At 42.9% G+C, this 20,664-nt stretch overlaps 1 protein-coding gene across 1 annotated transcript in view; it reads right to left on the bottom strand.

The window, feature by feature from the left end:
* Positions 1 to 20,664, bottom strand: part of MBOAT2 (membrane bound glycerophospholipid O-acyltransferase 2) — a 319,612-nt gene that overhangs the window by 190,868 nt on the left and 108,080 nt on the right. The window contains exon 2 of the mRNA XM_073625406.1: positions 19,943 to 20,088. Coding sequence (XP_073481507.1) covers positions 19,943 to 20,088 — 146 coding nt within the window. The remainder of the gene's footprint in view (positions 1 to 19,942; positions 20,089 to 20,664) is intronic.

The raw sequence follows: 20,664 nt of genomic DNA, 5'->3' as shown, positions 1-20,664 counted from the left end.
TGCCAATTATAAGTGCACCAATAAAGCTGGGTATACACTAGTAGAAATTTGTTAGAAATTACACACAAACATTAGATTTTCTAGGTCACATAAACATTTGTTTTCAACCAGTGATAACAAAATTTGAAGGAACAGGATGGAAAATGTTACTTAAACTAACAATTTTCTAACAGTGAATGTGGTTTTTGTTTGGAAAAGTCCATTCATTCCGAAATTGATTTTTAAAAGCAAATTTAATTTTCGAATTACTTTTGAATTACATTTATCAAGTCATTGAATGTACCAAGAATTTTCATACAAATGTTCACTTGAAAATCTTTTGGTGTATGACCAGCTTTACACAGACAGTGGAGGCAACCATGTTTTTGAGATGAGTCAAACGTGGAGCTTATCCTTTAAGGTCCCTTTCACATGGGATCTGGTTTTGATCAACAGGGGATCTGACCTGATCCCTGCTGAGCAGAGCGGCCAGAACACAGGTCCGTGTCCATTCTGCACAGCCCGCTCTGCTGGCTCGGACGGGCTGTCCGTTTACACTCGACTTCCCTTTGATCAATTTTTTTTTTTCGCCGGATCGGATCAGACCTGGAGGTAGCCAGGTGTAAATGAATACAAGTCTGTTTACATCTGTCTGCCCACAGAGGAGAATGGAGGTTCAATTGTATGAAAGGGGCCCATTTATAAACTGTGGCATGGTGTGCTCTAACCCTGGTTTATAGACCCTGTCTCAATCTGATTCTGTGCTACATAAACTATGGCTTGCAGTAGATGGCGGAATGCTGTGATGGGCGCTCATTATTCAATGCAAGCAGCACAACACAGAGCTTGTCCATTGTCTCCAGACATTAGGGAATGTAAATTTTAGGAGTCTTGCCTGTTGTATTGGACTGTGATATTAAAGGCTTGGGTCTTCTGAACCAAAATGTATGATAATGGCCCCAAATAGATGAAATCTTACTCCGCACAAAAAAACTTGAATTCAAATATATTCCTCAATAGCCACAGAGGACATGGATTCACTTTGTACATCAAAAGATTTAGGAAACCCAGAAATTACCTTGTACATGTGGCACCCTCCCTGATAGGCTGTTAATTAAGTTACGCAAATTTAGCTCTGTGGCTCCCCTGTAATCAGCAAAGCAGCATGTAATTGCTTTGGACAGCTCAGGGTTCTGCAAACTGTGGGTTTGATTGCTTCCCCCTGTCTTCTAGACGCTTCCAGAATGTAGTAGGTGGGAGAGTCAAATATGTATATTTATGTGGCATCAGCCAATCCCTGAAGAGTGTGCCCAGATGGTGGCTGAGGAAGTGCTATAATAGTTTGGAGCCTCAAAGAGAAGGGTTCTTCCCCAGAAAGAGGTTCAAAGCTAGAAGGGTTTCTGCTCGTCTCATTGAGGTCCCAGCTGGGCATAGCTAAGGAGCCTATATTGATGCAAATTCATTTGAAGCTAAGAGAGGTCTGGAAGATTCACGGAGGAGAATGTCTGCCTGAGTCTGGCGGGAGGCATCCAGGTCCCAGGGACACTGAGTACAGACCTGAGAGAAGGATCCTAATGACTGCTGCTGCTGTTAATCCCTGGTGCACTAACATTAAGGCTTGCCTTGTCTTGAACATTTCTGATGGTGTCCCAGTGCTGTCCACTTTACATTCACCGGCCACTTTATTAGTTACACCTGTTCAATTGCTTCGTAAAACAAATTGCTAATCAGCCAATCACATGGCAGCAACCCAATGTATTTAGGGATCTAGATGTGGTGATTACAACTTGCTGAAGTTAAAACCGAGCATGAGAATGAGGAAAAAAAGAGGATTTACGTGACTTTGAACATGGCATGGTTGTTGGTGCCAGACAGGCTGGTCTGAGTACTTCAAAAGCTGCTGATCTACTGGGATTTTCACACACAACCATTGTGCCTCTAGGGTTTACAGAGCATGGTCCGAAAAAGATAAAATATCCAGTGAGCGGAAGTTGTGTAGACGAAAACGCTGTGGCCTACCTGAGTATTGTTGCTGACTATGTCCATCCCTTTATGACTACAGTGTATCCATGTTCTGATGGCTACTTCCAGCTGAATAATGCACCATGTCACAAAGCTGAAAACCCCACCACTGGTTTCTTGAACATGACAATGAGCTCACTGTACTTCAATGTCCTCCACAGTCACCAGATCTCAATCTAATAGAGCACCTTTGGAATGTGGTGGAATGGGATATTTGCATCATGGGTGTGCAGCCGACAAGTGTAATGCCCTGTACACACGGTCGGACATTGATCGGACATTCCGACAACAAAATCCTAGGATTTTTTCCGACGGATGTTGGCTCAAACTTGTTTTGCGTACACACAGACGCACAAAGTTGTCGGAATTTCCGATCGCCAAGAACGCGGTGACGTAAACCACGTACGACGAGACTAGAAAAGGCCAGTTCAGAACCAAGCGCGGCGCCCTTTGGGCTCCTTTTGCTAATCTCGTGTTAGTAAAAGTTGGGTGAGAGACGATTCGTGGTTTTCAGATCGTTTTCTGCTGTTCAGTTTGTGCTTGTGGGTTTGTATCTGCTCTTCAGTGCGTGCAAGCAAGCTACGCGTGACTTATTGTGTTCTTGTTCGTTCGTTACGGTTTTTCAGGTCGCTCTTCACAGGCCTTGCAGTTCTTCAGTGCGTTCTGTTACTTCGTTCTGAGCAGCCGACCGTTTTCTAGCCATGTTGCGTATGCGTACTCCTCGTAGAGTTCGTGCCGTGCGGGAGCTTGGTGTTGGGGTCCTGACCTTGACACAAGTCCAGTCCATGAACAGGGTGGGGAGGAGTTCATGGACCAAGAATTGATTGCTTCAGCGTGACCAGTTCTCTCATATGCCTTTGCTCCGTGAGATCCGTGAGAATAATCCTGATGATTTCAGGAACTTTCTCCGGATGACGGACCCCGTATTTCACCGTTTGTTGGCTTTGCTGACCCCCTATATTAGCAGACAGGATACCTGCATGAGGCAAGCCATCACTCCGGAGCAGAGGCTCGTCGCTAGCCTGCGGTACTTGGCGACGGGGAGAAGCCTGCAGGACTTGAAGTTCTCGACAGGCATCTCCCCCCAGGCTCTGGGTAACATTATCCCAGAGACCTGTTCTGCCATCATACAGGTCCTGCAGAAGGAGTATATGAAGGTAAGATTTTTATCCTTTAATATCACATTTTATTGTATTTATTGTTTGATAATATATTGCATTTCTTTCCTCATTCACTAATTACCATGATTGTACTATGCTGTGAATGCCCCCTTTATCCTCATGTATGCTGGATTTTTATATAAGTATTATTTTGCTCCTTCATACATATTTGCCTTCACTTACCTCCCCAGCATGCTCTCCTGGCCCTATATTCACCTCATATAGTCACTTAACAATGTATTTTGTCAGCTCCATAGTAGTGCTTTACCCCAAACACCCCTAAAATGTTTTAAAACGTGATTGGTGCTTTAAATTCAGGCAGAGTGCCAGAGGCTTTTTTTGGGGTGGTCCCCAAATCATTTTTAACCCTCCCTCCCCCCAACTGCTAAGTCAGCTGATAACAATTCTCTATCTATCCTCAATCATCTATCTGCTGACTTTGCCAAACCCATACACACTATACTCACCTCTTTGTTGGTCAGATTTATGGATGAATTCCCCAAAGCATGTAGTGCAAGGGCCTGCCTGAATACTTTCAAATGGTACTGTTTAAAGTTTTTGTATCCTATTATTATCTTGATAGGTAAGAGTAGAATTTCCAAATGTGCTGAAATGTGTACAGTGTGTATTTATATCTTTGTATTATGACACTTCTTACCTGTCCAGTGGGCTGCCAATAGTGTAACTAAGGAGGGGCTGTTCAAAGTAATACCCATTATTTAGGCATTCATCTCTCAATGAAGTGAAGAGGGTTACCTGTCCAAGAGCTTCCCCCCTATAATGTTAGAAATGGCCCATGAGAGGGGGTGGGGGAGGGGGAATCTGATAGGTGTACCTTATACTTTGTTGTTTAAAAATTCCCATTAATAAATGTTATCTTGATGTTGGCCAAGAATGTTTGTGTCTAATCTGCTTTCCATTTTTTAATGTGCAAAAAGACTATTTTTTTTTCCTCCACAGTTTCCTTCCACGCCACAGTAATGGCAGACTGTGGCCTCCCACTTTGCCCAGCGGTGGGACTTTCCTAACTACGGAGGGGCAATTGATGGGAAACACGTCCATACTCTTATAATTATAAAGGGTTCAATAGTATTGTGATGTTGGCGGTGGTGTGGGCTAATTATGAGTTCCTGTATGTGGAAGTGGGGAAGAATGGCCGGATGTCCGATGGTGGAGTCATCGCCCAGACGGAGTTTTATAGGCGTCTCCAGAATGGCAGCTTGGACTTGCCACCTCCAGAAAACAATGTGGAAGGACTCCTATTCGTCTTCGTTGTGGATGAAGTCTTTGCGCTGGGGGACCACCTTATGCGGCCATTCCAGATGAGGACCCTCACCCCAGACCAGAGGGTTTTTAATTACCGGCTGGCCAGAGCCAGAAGAGTGGTGGAGAACACATTTGGAATCATGGCCAGCCGGTTCCGCCTATTTCTTACACCCATCCATATGGCAGAGTATAAACTGAATCATATAATCCTGGCGTGCTGTGTTCTACATAACTTTTTACGGCAACATTCTGCCAACTATGCTGGCTCAGTTGGACCTGAGGCCGGAATTCAAAATGAACCAACCCTGACGGCGCTTGAAAGTGGCCGTCCCGGCTTGTCCTCCCTGAGTGCCCGTGATGTCCGGCTAAGATACCTTGAGTTCTTTGCGGGTAGGGGGGCCATCAATATGCCAGACAATTTGTGAAACCTTGATCAAATTAAAAAAAACAATTAAGCAAATCTTTGGTGACATTTACTGCTTGTGTTTGTTTTAGCTGACCCTGACCGAAATGTGGTGAGTCCTGAAAATGGCGTGATTGAGTAACCTTACAAAGCACTGTTGGGTGTTATTTACTAAAGGTAAAGACACTTTGCACTACAAGTGCACTTGAAAATGCACTGAAACTGCACTTGTAATGCAAAGTGGATTTGCCCTTAGGAAATAACACCCATTGTCACAGAAAGCAGCAATTACATCACCACAAAAGTGTTGTATCGTTGAGACAATAATCCACACATTCTTGATTAACAATCTTTTTAATAACTGCACAATCACATGTGCATTTAGAAAAGGTTTTTAAAACAAACTAACATGTTTGTTGTATAACAATTTTTTTTGGTGGCATTATCAAAAATAGAAATGTCCATTTAAGATAAAACAGGCATGTTTCAAAACAACAAGAAAGACACAAATCTTGAACTTGCAAAGTTCACATTAGGTAGAACTTGAAGGCAATATCAGACATGAGTATTTAGGAACTGTGTTTGATATTGCATTCAGATGGGGTGAAGTCACCCCTGGAAAAGCCAAATTTTGAAGATGCACACTAATTTACGAATGTCAACATGTGCTAGCTGCCATCACGGGGGATCAAGGGACGTGTTTTGGGGGAGCAAACCCTTCCTCTCAGCTACTTTATTATTGAGGAAGGGGTTGCACCCCCAAAATGCGTCCATTGATCTCCCGTGATGGCAGATAGCACATATTGACACACTGTGCGCATCCTCAAAATTTGGCTTTTCTCAAAATCGCTAAAACATTTTTAACATTGTAGCACACAAAAAAACAAAGGGATTTGGAGGAGTTTTAAACTCTTCCCAAAACATCAATGATGTTATTTTTTTGAATAACATCATTGATGTTTTTCTTGAGGTTTTCCAATGCTAAATTACACCCCATGATCTCCCTGATCAGGATCTGTGCACTTTCCGAGGTGAAATGCCCTGGATCCATAACATCACGATCACCTAAAAAGATAGAAACCAAAAAAAAAAAAACATGTATTATAAATATGCCGGCATCCATCTCTTACCTGAGTCTGTGGTCGCAGACACTCACCTGTTGTGGTGACTAGTTCCACCACGTCTTCTTTCTCCTGCTCTTCTTGTGTTGGGGGTATTTCCCCTTCTTCCCGAGGTGGGGGGTCTCTGGTCTCCTCGGATGAGGGATGTCCTCCGAGTCTTTTCTCCCCTATGTAAAAAAAAAAAAGGGTATACTTAGCACACAGATATTTGATGGCAGAACTATAAATATGAAACATTGCTTGGATGTTGGGTACAATTGTCTGTTTTGCAAGAGTTCCAAGATGTAGAATTTTGAGTGTCCTTTGTCAAGCTTCAATACTTTACCTGTTTGGTACAAGCTTCACAGATGGAGACACCCCTATAGTATACACTGGAGCACCTGTGTGGGACCCCCGAATAAAAAGGGTGTTCTTGTGTCCCACACTAGTGTTCCAGTGTCCAGATGTGTAAACAGCTGCTGAGTGTCCTCTCCTTACACAGAATCTAGTTTGCATTTAATTCTAGTAACAAACCCATCTACACAACCAAATTATTTTCATACAAGTAGGCCCTAAAAAATGTGGGCAAAAGCATATGGCCAAAACAATGGTGTTTTATAGGCCGAAAGAAAATTGTTTGATACGAACCAATAATGTACCCTTGAACATGAAAGTTGCCATTTTAAACTGTACAACACTTAAGAAAAGCACATGGAGCAGCACGAACGTAATAAAGACAAAAAGAATAGGAACACAGCACAACTACTTACTTTTTTGCAGCACTCTCCAGATCTTCCTGTACTGCTCATGTTCTCGTAATTTCAGGTCCGACCACCGCTTCCTGAGCTGATCTTTCGATCGACGTACCCCGAAATTCCGGTGCAGACTTTTGACCACTTTCGCCATGATCTTGGCCTTTCGGACATTGGGGTTGGGGTAAGGTCCATACTTCCCGTCATAGTCGGCCTTCTTCAGGATGTCGACCATCTCCAACATCTCCCCAAAGGACATATTTTAGGCCTTAAATCTTCTCCTTCTGGCTCGGGACGTTTCCGGATCTGGGCTTTCCTCCTCCTCCTCCTCGTTGCTATAATTAGCATGCACCTGCTGTGTCTCCGCCATGTGCTCTTCCCACACTGCGCCGAACGAAAAGGGGCGGGGAATAGACTAGAAAGAACGTCAGGGGCGGGTAGAGTTACACGCATGCACAGTGTGTATAAAGCGTAACACGCGTGCGTAGTACGTACGATCTGTGAGCGGAGGAAGGAGCATCGGAGGCGCCGATCATGAGAACGAAGGTAGGGTCTAAACTTGGGACTATACTGCTTCTAAATTAAAGCCTATATTGTAACAAGATTAGGAGAGTTTTGCCTAACATTAGGGTTTGTCTTGTGTTGTGTCTTGCAGAGAAAATGGATGGCTTCAACGACCACAATTTCCTCCCCCTGTTCATAGACAAGTACAGGGAGCTGCCCTGTCTGTGGCAGGTGAGACACCCCCATTACAATAATAAACAAAAGAGGCAGACAGCGCTGGAGAAACTGCTGGAGTTGGTGAAGCCGGTGGTCCCCACAGCAACCATCCCCTATTTAAAAGCCAAAATTGGTGGCCTGAGGAGCACTTATCTTAGGGAGCGCAAGAAGGTCACGGATTCCCAGAGATCAGGAGCTGGAGCAGATGACATTTATGCCCCCAGGCTGTGGTACTATGAGAGACTGCGATTTCTGTCAGACCAGACTGAAGTCAGGGAATCCCTTTCAACCCTTCCTTCCACTCTTCCTTCCACCCCAGCTGAGGCTTCCGATGTCCAACCTGGGCCTTCCAGCCAGGGAGAAGTGGAGGAGCCCAGCTTGAGCCAGGTATAGCATTCTTCTACAGATTTCTGGTCAATAAAGAAATGATCTTTACTAGATGTCATTATTGATCACTACTTGCTGATTGAAAAAAGTGTTTGACATATCAATAGACAGTAGTGGGCACCAAAAATTGGGACAAGAATGAAAAATGCTGGGCTTAGAAGGATAGTCTGTTATATTTGTTAATATTCAATTTGCAACAGTCAGGAGGTGAAAATTGTGTGTGATTGATGAATAAAAAACTAAAACTATGTCCCTTTTTCATACACAGGAAGACCTCAGCCAGGAGGAGGCTGTGGAATGTGGCAGCCAGGAGGAGGCGGGGCTAAGTTGCAGCCAGGAGGAGGCGGGGCTAAGTGTCAGCCAGGAGAAGCCAGGGATAAGTCGAAGCCTGACCGAATCGCAGGTTCCTCCCCTCCGCCTTCCATACAAAAGAGCGAGGAAGGCGACTCACATGCAGGATTCAGCACTCAGGCTAATTCAGGAAGCTTCTGCGTCCCTCAGAGCCTTACCCACTCCTGAAGAGGCCTTTGCCTGCATGGCTGCCACAAAACTGCAGGGCATGCAGGAGGGTCAACGCAAACTATGTGAGGACCTTCTTTATAAAGTCCTAAGTAAGGGGGTGAGTGGTGAACTAACACCCAATACCCACCTCCTCCTGCTGCCACAACTCCACCACCAGAGCCACAGCGTGGAAGGAAGTGTGGAAGGAAGACCAGAGAGCGATTGGCCTGGGTTCAGTCTGGTCTGACAAAAGATGAAGCCTCTTGTATGACCACAGCCTGGGGACACAGATGTCATCTGCTGCTTTCCGGATCTGTGGGACTTCTGGACCAGACTGCACTCCCTTAGATATGGACTCCTCAGGCCACCAATTTTGCTTGAAAATAGTGGATGTGTGCCCTGGGGGCCAAAGGCTTCACCCATTTCTGCTATTTCTCCAGCGTTGCCTCCCTCTTTGTTTAGTTGTGAGCCCTTAATAAATGAAATTTTTGTTCAATTATACTCTATGTGTGTTTGCATTCAAAAAGGACAGTTTGTTTGTGAGGAGGCAGGTACATTTCAAAATACAATGTGAAATTAACAAGAGACACCAACACCAAGCAACCTCCTACAGATTATAAATAATACAAGATATCAATGGTGTTGTGGTAACTTGACACACAAAACACACACAAAAATATTATAGAGTAAAACACAACAAAAACAACAATAAAAACACAGCCTGGAAAAAAAAACAAACCCCCCAAAAAATACAAAAACCAGCCACGAAAAAAAATATTACAAACAACCAAAAACAAATTTGGTCAGATGTGACAAATCTAAATATATTGAAGGAATCCCAATAAATAATAAAGAAATAAGTTTGAGAAGTCTGTGTGAATACGAGCAGCAAAACTACTTCATTCTTCTCACATTATAAAGAAGAAGAGAGTGCGCTGCATTAAACAATTTTTGACACTGCAGCGTGACGAAAGTGCTGTATCCATTCCGAACGCTAATTTTACCCGACCGAGCTGTTCCGTCTCGGAATTTCTTCTGAGCATGCGTGGCACTTTGTGCGTCGGAAATGGCCACACACGGTCGGAATTGACGCGATCGGATTTTGTTGTCGGAAAATTTTATAGCCTGCTGTCAAACTTTGTGTGTCAGAAAATCCGATGGAAAATGTCCGATGGAGCCCACACACGGTCGGAATGTCCGACAACACGCTCCGATCCAACATTATCCATTGGAAAATCCGACCGTGTGTACAGGGCATTAGGCTGACCACAGGTGTTTGTAGGAGGAGTCAGGCCGCATAAAGCCTGCCCTCCTTTGCCTCCTCCCTCGTGGTCATAGGCTCTCGCGTTGTCGTCATTTCCGGGCGGCTCTGACGTCATTTCCGGATTGTGGGACAAGCGAGGGAGACGTTCGGCGGCGGCGCTCTCCTGGCTCGTGGCAAGGCTCAGCTCAGCATTTTCCTTGCAACGATCATTCTGGGGATCTCGTGGCGCAGGTAAGGGGGAGTTCGTCTTCCCACCGTTTTTTATCATCCTTACGTGGGCTGATCCTACTGCCCTGGTTGGTTTGGTCTGATGCTGGGTGGGCTGCTCAGGTTTGGCGGCAGGGCAGGCTCAGGGGTCAGGTGGCTGCATTCAAATGTGAATTATATATTTGCTTAAAAAAAAAAAAAAAAAAAAGGTCCAAGTGCTATTTAAACGAGAGTGCGATTGCCAAATATAGGTTACAGCGTTCCTCAGATTCGGAACATTCTTGCTGCTTTCACTTATGCAAATGCAAATCGTAGTGGTGGTTTTCCAAAATATTCCTCTTCATAACCCACAAGACCACCAAAAATCTTTACATGTGTCATATTATTTGAGGGGGTTTTCCATGCGGGGAGGGTCACGTACCATTCAACTAGCCACCTTACTCTGGTACGTTTCAGGGCATGTGTCTCGATAAGTTTCTGTTATCAAACTTCACGTTCTTGTACATTTGTTTTTCTGTTTCTGAGTGATAGTTTTGTATGTTTATGTTCCTTTTTTGTCTTTAGTGTTTTTTTTCTTCACATCTACTGGAAGCACGAAGTTGCATTCTTTTTTTTTTTCTTTTTGTTTTCCCGTCTATATTCAGATAGGTATTTTTTGTTTCTCCTCACACCAGTTTTTCAGGGGTTGTTTTATTCAAATCTGATGTTTCAGGTACATACGCTTTATTCTGAGTAGTTGCTGTGTACATTGTTTTTTTTCGTCGTGGTGGTTTTCTACGTTGCAGCGGGATTCTCAGGAGTCTGTTTGGTGACTCCTAGGCAGTTCAGGTACGTATTTCAGTGTGTGACACGTTTCACAGCAGGGCCGTCTACGTTCTTCCACTGCAGGTTACCCATCACGTCTATGGGTTTTAACAGATAGAGGTGATAGTTTTTCATTGGCTTGTTCAGTGGCAAGTCTCCTCATCTGTTCTTACACAGCTTATGTATCCCGTACAAATTTACGTTTCTTATGCAATTTACAGTTTTCATGCAATTTACGTTTCTCATGCAATTTACGTTTCTCATGCAATGTTCGCTTCTCATGCAATGTTCGCTTCTCATGTTACTCTATTTTTCCCATGTTACTCACGTTCCTTGTATTTTCCCGTGTTACTCACATTTCTCATGTATCTCACGTTGCTCATTCAATTTACTTTCTCGTGCAACCTGCGTGTCTCATGCAGTTTGCATTTCTCATGCTGCTCACGTTCAGTTACATTCCTTCACGCTGCTTACATTCCTATGACAGGTTACTTTTCTCAGTCTGCTCACGATTCTCACGCAGTTTATCCTCACCCAGTTACACGTTATTTTCAATCAGTTCATGGTTGTCATTTTATCCTTTGCTAGGTACCATTCATATGTTTCGTCATTTTGAGTTTACATCTCCACGGTTAGATCATGGCATCTCCACTGCAGTTACCTGTCTCGTTTTCAGGTTCGCACGGATTGAGTTGGTCGTTTTTAATTGGCTTGTGCAGTGGCAAGTCTCCTCATCCGTGTTACATATGTTACATCTCGGTTTCTGTTTCATTATTACATGTTACCATCCACTTCAGTAGCCTGACACGTTTTCAGGTTTCATGGCCTGAGTTTACATTTTTAAATTTGCCTGTTACGCCTCAGGTAACTCGGCCTGGTAATTACACAAGACTGGCATGTGTCGGTCCCGTTCTTACGATGTGTTTTTCGGGGGGGCGGTTGGTCGCAGGTAAGTCACGGGGGCGGTTTGTTACATTTTTTTCTGCGCACCCTATTAAAGCCATCCTCAAAGGGATCCAGAAGTGTAGCCCTCCTGCCATGGTCAGCAGACTTCCCATCACGGGTAACATTTTTTGTGACATGTCTGACATGCTCACAAGGTCTCCTTTTGGGCTGTTGCCCAGCTTAGTGCTAAAGGCAGCGATTTATCTGGCCTTTTAGGGTTTTTTGAGGCCATGGGAATTTACGGTTTCTGGCCCAGGGTCTCACATACTTTTGATCAATCAGCTGGTTAGACACCCCGGCCACTTCTGTTTACATCTGCATGTTTGCAAGATGCAGCAAACGGGAGTTGGCATGGTGTGGTGCCCGGTGTTGGTGCCCGGTGTTGGTTTTAGACCAGCTTGTCAGGGCTACATCTGACAAACCCAGTGATGGTTCTTTGTTGCCTTCTCCCAATGCTCCCCTCTCCGCAGTTCAGTTCATACTTCATTGCTGTACCCTATTGGCCAATCTGGGTCTGGACTCTAAAGCGTAGTCTGGCCATTCATTCAGGATAGGTGCGGCTTCCGCGGCTTCGTGCCAAGGGGTCCCGGCTCATATAATTGAGAAATTAGGTAGGTGGAGGTCGTCCTATTTCTCCAGGTATATTCCAGCGCCATTTTTTGAGATGTCAAAAGCATTTGTCAATTTGGCGGATTAAATGTTAATTCAGTGTGTAAATAAATCTGTTTGTTAAGCTTTCATCCTACTGTGTTTATTTTTGCCCCCTTTTACGCATACTGACCACGTGACCCCAGCACACCTCAGGTCAATGTTCTCTGTTGCTCTTTGTTGCTTTCCTATACTATCCACAGATTGACTCCGAGTACAAGCGTAAGACTGACCGCAGGTCAGCCTGTGTTTGTAGGGGGAGTCAGGCCGCATAAAGCCTGCCCTTGTTTGCCTCCTCCCTTGTGGTTGTAGGCTCTCGGATCTCACCCACCCATTCCCCCTTTCTTCTTTTCTTTTATTTTTCATTTAATTTCATACTTGGGTATGCCCCCTTTTAGGCATACTGACCATGTGACCCCGGCACACCTCAGGTCAATGTTCTCTGTTGCTCTTTGTTCCTTTCCTATACTATCCACATATTGAATCTGAGTACAAATCTGCAGCAACTAGGTGATGCCATCATGTCAATATGGACCAAAATCTCTGAGGAATGTTTCTAACACCTTGTTTAATTTTTGCCACAAAGGCAGTTCTGAAGGCAAAAGGGGGTCCAACCCTGTACTAGCAAGGTGTACCTAATAAATTGGCCAGTGAGTGTATGTACTACTGCTGAAGGGACTGTCCTGGGAAGTAGCTGCACAGCTAAGAGTGTCCTTACATTGTTGTTCAGTGTTTTGCATTATCACACAGCTTCCCTAAACCCCATCCACGTTAATCTGCAATAAACCTTAAAAAGGCAACCCCTAGATTGTTTACTGAACCAGAGGAGTGAATGTTACTGTTTGTCTGGCTGCTGCTACACTAGTGGGAAAGAATATGAGACACAAATCAGCAGTCCTTTTGGGGGTTAGCACTAAATACAAATAGCGATGACATCATCATTGTGCTGTACATAGCCTTGGCAGGGAACAGGCCCACCTACTACAGAAATAAAAAAATACTAGGGGTGGGTTGACCTGATTGGATCGGCCATATGAAAGGGGCCTTATCATGCTTATGTCCCAATAGGCAAAATATCAGTGTTCCCTGCAGTATTCTCCATAGCTAAAGATACATAGAAAGAGACTAGGAAAATTAAATGTATTAAATACAATGAGTGATGGGAACTTGGGTGACCAGATCTCTCCTCTGAAGTTCCCAAGTAAGTGGGGGGTTAAACCTTCCAGAAATTGGGTTTCCAGGTTTGGGTAATTATCCTTGCCTCTAGGAATGATGGCTCACCTTACAATATAACCCATATGCACAGGGTGTGCTGGAGGTCCCTGGGCACACCCTAATCACCCCATGTGCATTAACATTATCCAGGGGCGGCACCAGGTAGGTGGTTGGGGGTGCCAGTGGCCAGTGTAAATGCCCCCATTATATTAAAGGCTAGGTTCAACTTTAGGAATACGTTCCACCCATATTTAGGGATAACATAATATGCTCCTAATCAACTGCCTCCTACCACCAGAGCCTCCTCCCTGTGACAGCAAGTGGCGTTCATATGTGTTTGAGCTTTGGGGTGCACACCTAATGCAAAAGGCCCATATGGAAAGTGACCAAAAAAGAGAGATGTCATTTTGTTGCTCCTGATTTTTTTTTTTTCAATATCTTTTTTTATTATTAAATTTAAGTACAAAAGAAAACAGTTCCAATACAGATTAATAACATACATTTCATCGCCCAAAGACTTTCTTCTCTGCAGCTAGATACAAAATTACCTCTAAACTTTTGAAACCCCTCCCCCATCTCCATACTATCCTCTCCACTCCCCTTTCCTGCTCTGGAACCGACTTTTAATGTCGCTTACATCTATCTCGGTACCAGCTCCTAGACCAATCAAGCTCCTACCATCTCTGCGAACTTCAAAGGAAGCTTAAATGAGTGCCAGTCCTTCCATTTTCTCTCAAATCCTGCCCAACCCTCCTCTCCACTAAATCTCAGGTACTCCAAATTATAGATATCATCTACTCTATTACTTCAGTTCCTCAACGTAGGGCTACCTGGCTCTTTCCAATGTCTGGGAATTAACCTTTGTGGCTGCGTTCAGGAGTGAGGGGACCAGGGTTTTCATATATTGGTTAACTGGTATTTTCGTCCGGTGGAATAAACACTCCCACAGATCTTCTTGGACTTCCTCTTTTGTTATCTGAATTGTCTCTCTCCAAAATTGTCTCATTTTAGGACACGTCCACCAAATATGAGACATAGTTCCCCGTTCTCCGCACCCCCTCCAACAACACTGCGAGATCTCCGTTTGAAACTTGTGGGCTTTATCTGGAGTTATATACCAATAACACCATACTAAACATTTAAAACTAATTTCTATCATATTACTATCCTGTGACGCTACAAAAAGCAAACTCATGATTTTTCTCATCTTTGACTCATTCACTTGTGACCCTAATTCCTCCTGCCACTTGCTGATGTATGGCGGCTTTCCCATCCCAGTTCCCTCTAATAGGATTTTATATCGATATTACAGATATCCCCCTCCTTTTTTCTACCTCCATACATAGTTTCTCCATCGGTAGCAGATTATCTGGTTGAGGGAGGGAATCAAAAAAATGTTTTAGATGGGAAAAACGCCATTCATCTATCACCATTATATTATTTTTTTGTTTTAACTCTTGAAATGTGCATAATCTTCCCCTTACCATTACATCTTTTAATTGTGCATTCGCTTTTTTCAATCCAGTTCCCGAACAAGTTACTTTTCCCCAGTGGAAAATACTCCATGTCCTTAAGTGCAATACATGGGGAGTTATAGCTCCTTTTTTGTTTTGTGTATCATATCCCACGTCTCAAAGGTTTTAAGTGTCATCTTATGTGATTTCTTTCCTAAATTCCTCATATGTGTAGGTACCCAGATCATTTTCCCCAACTCTGTCTTACTAATTGTATCTTCCAGTTCCACCCATCTTTTATTTTTATTGTTTTTTGCCCAGTCGATAATTTTGTTGCTCCTGATAAAATCACAATGCAATTTATTACAGCACCAATGGCAATGTTTCCTTTTGCTGTGTATGGGTGATAGGCACTCCAAAGCTTATTCATTACAGATAGTAGAACAAGTGTATTAGCATTCTGAAAAAAGCCAAACGTTTTTTAAAAAGAGAATGAGGTTTGCAAAAATCAGGACCAATTCAAGTGTTTAATGATGCAACAGCTCTGAGGTGAGCAAATTGAGCGACAAGGGTTCATTGCTAAGGGCACAGACAATTAGTCTAATTGGTGGATAATTGTATATCTTCAGGTCTAGATGTAAGTAGGCCACAAAGCCAGGCTTTAATAGTTTCCATAACAACACCCATTGTGAAATATTCCTGTCACACTGTCTTTACTAACGCTCATAGTTCTAGAGGGAACACACTAATAATAATGCAGACGGACCCACACAGCAAAGTTAGGAGGACAATAAGACAAGACAGAAACTGCTCACTTCCTCATATGAAGAAGGGGAATACAGCACTGACATACAGCATCACATGTCTATGTGGTAATGGAGACCCAGCAAGAGAAACATATTGGTGTTATCATCACCTACCACTTCTACTACTGGAAATATGCTGGTTGCCTGCCTGTCAGCTAATAGTGGTTTTAATTCTAAGTCACTGATCTGAAACAAATATACCATTAAAAGGATAACTAAAATAACTTCTTGACCTTCATGACCAGGCCATTGTTTGCTACACGGCACTGCGTTACTTTACCTGACAATTGTGCGGTCATGCAACTCTGTATCCAAATAAAATTTAAGTCATTTTTTCCCCACAAATAGTGTTTTTTTTATTTGATGGTATTTGATCACCACTGGTTTTTTTATGCTAGAAACAAAAAAAGACGGCTGTTTTGGCAAAAAATAAATTATAATATATTTTATATATATATATATATATATATATATATATATATATATATATATATATATATTTTACTTTCTGCTATAAAACATATCCATTAAAATAATTAAAATAATTTAAATATCAAATGTCTTCATAAATTTTGGCCAATGTGTATTCTGCTACATATTTTTGGTAAATAGAATCACAATAAGTGTATATTAATTGGTTTGCGCAAAAGTTATAGGGTCTACAAACTATGGTATATATGCTGGAATTTTTATTTACCGTATTTATCGGTGTATAACACGCGCCGGCGTATAACACGCACCCACATTTTAAGAGGGAAGTGTCAGGAAAAAAACATTTTTAAAATAAACAACTTTGAAGCAAATTAAGGGTCAGTGCCCATCAACGTCCATCTGCAGCCTGATTAATGTCCTCAATGCAGCCTAATTATTGTCCTCAATGCAGCCTGATCAATGCATCAATGCAGCCTAAATAAAGTCCTCAATGCAGCCTGATTATTGTCCTCAATGCAGCCTAAATAAAGTCCTCAATGCAGCCTGATTATTGTCCTCAATGCAGCCTAAATGCAGCTGATTAAGGCCTTTTTTTAAACTACCGTCATTTGCAGCCTCACCATCTCCCTCACCAGCAGCCTGAATCAGGAAATCACTGAGCCGTCATCTCCTCTCCATTCGGCTCTCATATCACACACACACAGTCCCGCCTCCACCATCGGCATTGGACCAGCTTCTGTGATAGGCAGAACACTGGTCCAGTGCCGATGGTGGAGGCGGGACTGTGTGTGTGTGATGTGAGAGCCAAGTGAAAGCTGAGGAGCCGAGTGGAGAGGAGATGGCGGCTCTGTGAGGTACACTGTCAGTGTATAACATGCACCCCTGATTTGCCAAAAGTGCATGTTATATGCCGATAAATACGGTATTCGTTTATTTTTATACAAGTAACGGCGAAAGTCAGTGACTTTAACAGGACTGCAATATTGCGGCGGACAATCTAACACTAACTGATACTTTTGACACTTTGTGGTAACCAGCGACACCAATACAGTGATCAGTGCTAAAAATTTGCACTGTCACTGTATTTATGACACTGGCTGGGAAGGGGTTAAACATCTTGGGCAATCAAAGGACAAAATGTGTGCCTAGTCTGTGTTTTTGTGTATTATGTGAGCTGCTTTTACTAATGGATGTGGTGGATTTTGTTCCCTGGTTTGCATGGAAACAAAATCCACCACATCCCTGCTGACAGGACAGAGCTCTCCATCCTGTTTCTCCTCGCTGATCAGCGGGTGGCGGCCGACATCCATTGGCCGCCACCCGCTGATCGGCATCTGCTGTGACTAATCACAGTAGAAACGGTGTGCCAGTGGCGTGCGTGTGCGCGCCCCCAATACGGAACTGCAGAATCACGTAAATCTGCTATAGGGCAGTCGTTAAGTGGATAAAAAATAATGTGATTTGTTGCAGTTTACCAGTCTTTGGATGTGGTGGCTGCATATGTTTTCTTTTTTCAGACTAAGAATGTTTACAGCAAGTAAAGATTATACTTATTGATCTTGTCAGAAATCCAGTGTCCTGATCACATCCTATGAGTTTAAAAGAAAGCACAAACAACACAGCTCCCAATTGTCCCTCATTTAGAGGGACTGTACCTCTTCTGAGACCAAATCACTGTCTCTTGTCAAGCCTTAGTTCTCTCTCTTTTTGGTCTGATGTGAAGATCTCCATAAAAAATATACTATTTTAACAAAAATGTTACACTAGACTAAACTTTTTATCCAACCTCCCTACTACTGCACTTATTTTAAAAAGCCAATAAAGAGGAAAATAAAAAAGGAAAAAAAAGCACTTGTGTGGTTTAGCCAATCATTTTCTGCATATTAGATCTTTGTGGTCTGTGTAACCAGGACCATGGCAGGGATGTGCCTACATACTGTGTGCTAAAATGTATGCCACTTTATCATTTCAGAAAGTTGGTTGGGTATGCAAACAATCTTATCTTTCTTCTGTAAACTACTAATCCCGTTAGCCCCTATGTAATAGAGATGAAATGAAGACCCATTTTAAATCTAGCCTGTATGACAATCATGGCTGCCTCTATAGATATATTGGACGAATTAGTGTAGCTACCGGGGGACAGAAAGTGTGTTATTCCCAGGATTACTAGGTAAAAATTAAGGGAAAATGTCTGAAAAAAATAAAACGAATGCAGCCACCACATCTAAGGACTGGTGCGCTGTTTTTTAAAAAATTATTCCTAGTTTGTGCTCCTCCTCTTCTGATGTGACCTACAGTATGATAGACTAGGACAATCAGGGTCTCCTTGTGCTGACAGGTCACCCACAGCTATATGATCACCCAGGGGAAATCTTAAAAAATGCTTGTGGTCATAGTCAATAATATTCCGATTCATTTAGGGCATATTGTTTTGTGCTTCAATTCCTTTTTTACTCTTTTTAAATGGAATTGAGTTTGCTGTTGTGCATGTCTAAACATATAATAAAACTTTTTGAAATGGAAGATATATGGCCAAAACACATTTTTGTCACGTGGTGCATAGTAACTTTATTGTAATAATACATCCCTGAAGACAATGCAGTGCTCTTCATTTTGAACAGCGCCCTCAACATATTAAAGCAGAGCTCCACCCAAAAGGGGAAGTTTCGCTTTAAGGCCTTCTCCCTGGCTCCTGTTTGTGAAACTGATCTTTTGGGGAGGCGAGGGGGAGCGAGTACATGATTTTGACAGGTAACCACTCTTACTTCCGTTCCGGTCGCCTTAGGTGATCAGAAGCGGAAGTTGTCCTTCCTGAAGTCTTCCGGGACACATAACAGGTCCCAAAAGACTTCGGGACCAATCACAGAGTGCAGCACCGCGCAGTGGGCACCCGGCTGTGAAGCCGCAAGCTGTGACAGTCGGGTGCCCATAGTAGAGATGCCGGCACCGCAGAGGGAGGACACAGAGAGAAAACAGCTGGGGTGAGTGCACCACTGGATCATGGAACAGGTGAGTGGCTGTTTATTAAAAGTCAGCAGCTAAAATTTTTGTAGCTGCTGGCTTTTAATAAACACAAAACGACTGGCACTCCGCATTAGGGGAACAGAGCCCTGACAAACATGCATCGCAGTACACCGCAAAGCAGGATAACGCCCTGCTGTACACTGTGCTGCATTGAGTCAAGATAAATGCTGCATGTTCATTTTTTTGTCTGTTAACAGTTCATTCAAATAGCCCCGAACTTGCACTGAAATGCGGGTTTGAAACCGTGCAAGTTTCAAAGCCACATTTCAGTGTGAACGAGGGCTTAAAGGTGGAAACACATGAAACTGTAGCACGATACAGCAACTGATGTATGTGTGATATAAATGAAGAGACTGGTGGCTTTACTGCAAGTGACATAATGAAATTTAAAGATGAACAAGCAGATATAGAAAATACCAATTAATGCAATTAGGTATGTTTTTTAATTGCATTTTTAAATACATCCTAAATAAGTACCTGAATGTAGCAGCTTCCCTTAATACTCTACACAGCAGCTCTGGGTGAAGGAAGGCTATCTGAGCCAATCAGACTACTGCAGTGCATGGTGCAGTCAGTCTAACACAGTGAACATCCTTAAAGGAGGAGAGAACAGATATGGCCTCAGAAATTGTGCTGCTTCACTTTCCAATCAGCAGGCTGGGGCAATGGGCTAATACTGATTAACTGCAGCTGAGAAAGTGAATTGACCATCCTGGCTATTCAGCGTGGTAGAAGTGTGTGACCAAACTAAAAAAATCATGGTCAAGCATTCTCAATAGTACTGTCACTTAATAGAGAAATTATTTTGTTTCACCATGGACTTTAAAAAGTGCATTAACCAGGGTCTACTTACCATCCAAAGCAAAAAAGTGCAAGATACAGGCCCAGAAGGGTTGCAACTACATGTCTGATTAAAGAACTAGTTTTGCTTGAATGTAGGTAGGTACGAAACCAGATAGCAGCAAGCAAGGCAAATAGTTGGCACGCTACAAAGTTGACCTGAGGAAGAAAAAGAAAAAATAATGAAAAACGGTGCCCAAAGCAGTTAATGTTTCATTTAATAAATTATTTTGTCCATCTAATAAAAGATCATCCGTCTTCAAATGCATAATATAAGACTGAAACATATAGTAAGGATCATAAATAACAGACTAAACACAGGTTTACAAAAAGGCAGTATTTTCAGTTTTGGATAGAGTGGTAGAGTGGGAAGGAAAGTGTTAGAACCTCTGTTAGAATTTTCCTGCTATCTGTGATTTCACTTTGGGATATTCTCTTCACTTCTTATAACTGTGCCACCAGAACAGGAAGTAGAGAGAATAGGGGTAGCAGAGATAAAAAGGCACCGACAGCAATAAAAAAATGCAGAGGTGCTAATCTTTCTTTGTTGTAGTATTACATGTTACATTTTGTTGCAGCCTGTGTTCCCATTGGAGAAAGTTCCTCTTCTTCAGACCTCCTTTCACTGTAACAGGAAATCTCTTTAAAGGTGAAACAGACACCAGTAGAAATCTGACTGAGGTTGTAACCTTTCCTTCTCTATCCATCTAGGAAAACAAAATTGTCTGGGCTTTA

Source organism: Aquarana catesbeiana, linkage group LG04 (assembly GCF_042186555.1).
Source record: "Aquarana catesbeiana isolate 2022-GZ linkage group LG04, ASM4218655v1, whole genome shotgun sequence".
NCBI lineage: Eukaryota > Metazoa > Chordata > Amphibia > Anura > Ranidae > Aquarana > Aquarana catesbeiana.
Note: the sequence above shows the minus strand (reverse complement) of the source record. Positions and strands in the feature narration are given on the sequence as shown.